This window comes from Bidens hawaiensis, unplaced genomic scaffold, assembly GCF_021521415.1.
Source record: "Bidens hawaiensis isolate Kalapana, Puna unplaced genomic scaffold, B.hawaiensis_p1.1 tig00020041_1, whole genome shotgun sequence".
Taxonomy (NCBI): Eukaryota; Viridiplantae; Streptophyta; class Magnoliopsida; order Asterales; family Asteraceae; genus Bidens; species Bidens hawaiensis.
In genome coordinates, this window is record NW_027493051.1 from 43,506 (window position 1) to 49,326 (window position 5,821).

The 5,821-nt window shown below is 33.8% G+C and overlaps 1 protein-coding gene across 1 annotated transcript; it reads right to left on the reverse strand.

The window, feature by feature from the left end:
• Positions 1–1,578: 1,578 nt before the first annotated feature.
• On the reverse strand, positions 1,579–2,241 carry LOC143559802 (glutaredoxin-C1-like). The gene has a single exon (XM_077048264.1). It carries the CDS (start codon positions 2,239–2,241, stop codon positions 1,807–1,809), a length of 435 nt encoding a protein of 144 aa, XP_076904379.1. The 3' UTR covers positions 1,579–1,806.
• Between the last annotated feature and the right edge of the window lie 3,580 nt (positions 2,242–5,821).

The window sequence follows — 5,821 nt, forward strand, 5'->3', positions numbered from 1 at the left end:
GTTTAAATTATGTAATTTTTTTAATATTAATAAAATTTTAATTTTAATTATATTTTGTTGTTACATGTATTTAAATTTTAAAAAAAATTCTAGGTACTTGTGGGTAGATTCTGCCAATGATTTTGTAGTTTATGGGTATTTGAGGGTATAAATAGGATGACAATATGGGATTGGTCGATGCTAGGGTACTACCTATGAGTAAGGCTGTCATTTTTACTCGAAACCCAACCCCAAAAAACCCGCACCCGAACTCGAACCCGAACTAAACCAAACCGAAAAACCGAATCCGAGAAAAGACTAACCCGAACCCGAACTGAAGTAATTCGGGTTTGATTCGGGGTTGGCCATAAGGTGTGATCGGGTGTGGTTGACGGCCACAGACCCGACACCCCGTAGGCCCGAATTTTTTATTTGTAAATTATATGTATTTTTATTTAAACAATATGTATATTTAGTGTTTAAACTCAATTACATAACCATTAGTTTGGTCTAGTGAAGGGTATTACTCTCAACCCAAAGATTGTGAGTTATACTCTCATTTGAGGCATGTTTAATCTTATTTTTATACCAAAGTTTTTTACATAACACAATTATAACCAAGTAAACCCATATAAAAATTAAATTGTTTAAATCCAACAAAATACTCTTTTTATTTAAAACCTCAAAATTTTTTTGCCTTCGGCCCAATTTTTTTTTTCTTTCTCGAAGTCGGCCCTGGTTTGATTTATAAGTTTCGGGTCAACCCGAATAAACTTTTAGTATTGAAATTAAATATATTTTTAGGTATAACAGGCTTAGTCTTAGCCACTAAAATTATCAGTTGCTGACCTTAATCGATTTTTGTCATTCCAACTATTATGTATCGATTGTTTATTATTAATTTATGTTTTTTGATTATTACTAATAGCAACCGTAATCGAACAACTAAATCACGTCCGATTGAAGAAGGTTATGGTTCGAGTTAGTTACTTAGTTTTATTCTTCTTTTTAATTGTTTTATCAAATTATGTTGGTTTATTATTTGATTATTTGCTATACGAGCAAAGAAGAATATGTTGTTATAATTTTAGCATTGAAGTTTTTTATTTTTTTTTGTTTTGTTTTCTAAGATACTCGAAACGCAATTAAACTAACTCAAAAAAACCCGAACCCGAATTACCCGAACCCAAAAAACTCATGAGAGATTTGGGTTGAGTTTCGGGTTAAGATTTAAAACTTTGAACCCCGAAGAACCCGACAAAAAAATCCGAAACCTAGAACACCCCTACCCATGAGTGCCCTTCACCTATTATGTCTCATCATTACTTTATACGATCCTCTATGCTAATTTCATTTTAACAAATAATGGAAAAAGCTGAAATCTAAACATTTGCAACCTTAAAAAGTTCTATCATTTATGTAAACGATTATAAGTTTATACTTAAATAATCTGACCAAGCAAATCATGATAAAAGCAGTATGCAATCACTTGCACAAAATGTTAAAATTGATTATGTTTCAAAACAATGCATGAAAAAGAGTACGTTTAAACTTTAAACTAACACTTGAAAATATTTACATAATTGAAAATATATCCTTATCATCTTAATATTAAACAAAAACGCCATGGTTTTCAAACAAAATTAGGTAAGCAAAATTATGGAACAAAGTTTGTATCAATAAAAACAAACAATGGAATCAGTACACTCTTGAAACTTGCAATTAACCATCTAAAAATTTAATTCCTTAAATTTGCATAATACCATAATGAAGTAAATTAACATCCCTAATCAAATACATTATTATTATAATCCCACTACTAACTACTCAAAGCCATAACGCTCCAGCCTCTTTCAAAAGTGGAACCAACGTCCCATTAATATGCGAACCCATGACTCGATCCATCGAACCCACCAACTTGCCACCAATAAACACCACTGGCACCGCGGTCGAGCTGCCCATAAGTCTAACCAAAGCCCTCTCAATCTCTCGTCCTCTAACCGGGTCCTCATCGAGCTCGTACACTGTCGGGTTCACACCCATGCCAGAAAACAAGCTCTTGACCGCGTAGCACATGCAACATGTGCTCAAACTGAATATTACTACAGCACTTCGTGAAGCTAGTTTTGCAACACGGTCTAGTGGGTCCACAGATACGGTCGGGTGGTACTGTCGTGTTAGTGGCATGAAGTTGTAGTAGTACCCCGTGGTGTTGCGGTTGCTCATCCATGTGTCGGTTGCGGTTGGTGCTTGATATTGCATTGTGTGGATTTTGTATATATTAATATATATATTTTTAGGTGTGACGAGTGGTGATTTAAATTATGTGATGTTTGAGAGAATGGAATGGAATGAAATGAAATGAAATGATAAGGGTGATGATGGTGGTGGTGTTTATATAGGGATTGACTGGCTGGTTGTAGAGAATGAGAGAATGGTGGGGATTGGGGAACATAAATCTCGTGTTTCAATAAAGTATCTAAATTTATTATTATTATATAAATAATTATATGTTAGGGTGTGTACTATCTTTCTATTATTATCAGAGTGGATGTGTTCATCCTTCTAGTAAATTGATCACTTTACTAATCTTTGGTCAAAGTAAGAAAAAGATGTTACATGGGTTATTCTTACAGTATTGTTGGTGATTAAGAAAACAATGAATTGTGTTATTTTCTTTAATAAAAAAATCGGCTAGCTTTTTCATAATCGTGGAAGTCATAAAATTATTGGGATACTTTGAATTAAAAACCTTTCATTTAGGGAAATTCTTGTATGGAAAGAATGGTGTAGTTTTCTTTTGTAATTTTTGTCGGTTTGTTGTTTGTTTTCCAAGCATCTCATTAGTTGTCGTCTTAATGAAAGTCGTCGTTCCAAAATAATAAATAATAGTAATCATGCTATCATTAAGTCATGATCTATCCGAGACAAGGAAAAAGAAGTTGTTAAAGTTGATATTGATGATTGCTTAATGGTACATTTGGTGGGCAATGAATGATAAAATCTTCAGCAACGGATGTCTTTATTCCAAAAATCCTTGACGATATAAGGTTTTCCGCTTTCTTTTGGAATAGGAATGGAGCTAGAATTTTTCTCTCTAGATTGGTAGGACTGGTGCAATTTTTATCTTAAACTAAATATTTTTATAATTTTTTTAGCGTCTTGATAGTCTTTGTATATGTTTAATGTTCAAAAGAAAATAATATTTAAATATATCTAAACATATTTCACTCCTTTTTTTCATTTATTTTACACTTGTTTTTCATTTGTTAAATCAATAATATAAAAAAGAACATTTTAATGTTTGACAAATAAGAGAATATTATTGATTGGTCAAATGAAAAACAATTGCGACAAATAAAATGAAAAAGTCTCGAAATATGTTTAGCATCATATATTGTATATTTTTTTAAAATACGAAATATATATAAAGACTATCAAGACTCTAAAAAAATTAAAAAAGAACAACCTCTACATGAGATAAGAGTATTGAAACTGAAAATGACCAGGGGTATTTTAGGGTTTTAAGTGTATATAGTAGGGAGAATGTGAGTGGGACAAAAGAACAAAATGATAGGGGTAGGAGTATCTGAATATTCACAAATGTTTGATAACAAGGAGGCAAAATAGTTTAGACTGTACAAAGTTGGTGGCTACGTTACTTTTTCCGCATGTTTAAAAAGACATAAATAAACGTATAGATGTATGGATATTTAGGCGGCTGCGTATGTCCTTGCTGTCGGGTTTTTTATTTGTACTATTTTGCATGCCATGAAAACGTGCAATAACAATGCCTGTCATGGGTCTCATTTTCTGTTCCTTTTTTCTGTTCGTAAACTACGTACACTTCAATTTTATTTTATTTGTAATTTAAGTTTTAAGTGTATGTTAATAACGTAGATTATACCGTTTATATGTGGTTAAATAACAGAGATAGTGTCAATATATCTGCTGGGTGGTTTTCTGAAAGGACAAATGGTAGTTCTATAATCCCTACTTCGAGCTTTTTTTTATGATGTGCCTGTCTACATCCACATGTTTTGTATGATTGTGTTGGACTGGATTTTTTGAAATATGTATTGCGGCTTTGTTGTCACACATGATCTTGCTGGCTTCGGTTGGGAGAAAACAAATGTTCGTTATAAGTTTAGGTATCCATACCCCGTGCAATTCCTCTGAATTCTGTTTTGGCACTAGATAATGCTACTATTTTCTGTTTTTTGTTTCCCTATGTAACGAGATTTCCACCAACTAGGGTGAATACTATGCTATTAATCTATCATCTTTGTCTCCCGCTCAATATGCATCAGTATACAATTGGACCTTTAAGTGTTTATTTGGCCCAAAGAGAACCCCATGGCCTACTGTTCCTTTAAGATAACTGATAATCCACATTACAGCCTCCATGTGGGAAACTTGAGGATTGTGCATGAATTTGCTGACAACTCCAACTGCATATGCAATATCTGGACGAGGTATATTAGTTTGCCTACCATGCTTTGATATCTTTTTTTGTTTGTCAATTCTGCTTTCTCTTCCATATGGAGCGTATGAATGACTCTCATTGGGGTGCTGGTAGGCTTGCAATCAATCATTCCGGTTTGGCCAAGAAGCTCAAGAATGTATTTATTTTGGCATATAAAGATCCCTTGCTTGGATCTTAGTACCTCAATTCGAAGAAAGTACTTAAGCCTTCCCAAGTCCTTTATTTCAAATTCTGTGAACAGGCTTGCCTTCAACCATCCCATTTCTTCTTCATCATTTCCTGTAATGATCATATCATCAACATATATGATTAAAAAAGTTACAATGTTACCTCTGTTTTTAAGGAAGAGTGTATGATCTGCCGAACCAAGCTCTAGAGATTTCTTAAGCCCATATATAGTTTTCTTTAAACGACACACTTCCTTTGCTTTGAAATTGTATAGTGAACCTAGGTGGAGCTTTCATATATACTTCTTTTTTTAATTCTCCATGAAGAAAAGCATTCTTAACATCAAATTGATGAAGTGACCATCCTTTATTGGCAGCAATCAAAAATGGGACCATGATTATGCTAATTTTAGCTACAGGGAGAACGTTTCTTGGCAGTCAATCCCATACATTTGGGTATAGTCTTTAGCCACCAACTGTGCTTTGTATATTTCAATGGTTCAGTCTGGTTTGTATTTAATCGTGAAGACTTATCGACATCTGACTAGTTTCTTTCCTAGTGGATGATTACACTTTTCCCACGTATCATTTTTTTATCAATGCCTTCATCTCTTCTTCCATAGAATCCTTCCGGTTTTTGGAGTTTAAGGCTTGTTCCACAGAGTTTGGAATTTGTTTAGCGTATAAGGAAGCATTAAAATCTTTGGCTTCTTTGGATACGTTTGCTTCAACTATGTTTTCTATTGGGATTTGTAGGATTTGGATTGTTTTTATGGAGAGTACCTTTTTGCAGGTATTCCTTTGTTGACTCTTGGTGGGAGGACATATTTCTCGGTTGATTCTTCTTGTCTTGTTTCTCGTGTATATGGTTTTCGTTCCTCATGTATTGTTCTTTGCACGGTTTCCCGCTCTATTTGTTCTTCTTCTACCTCATGGGGTATGTTTGGCAAAACTAGCTGGTGGCTGTTAGCTGAAAGCTGCAAGCTGTTAACTGTAGCTTTTTTAAATATTTTTTGATGTTTAGCAGAGTAGCAGAATCTTTTAATAAAACTAGTTAGGCACCCACGTGGTGCGGCGGAATGGGCGCACAACCTAACATCAACCGCATAATCAGTGTTGGTACATGATATATGTAACATTCGTGAATTTTCGGACCCGAAAACCCGACTCGTTTTAATTTTTTTTATTA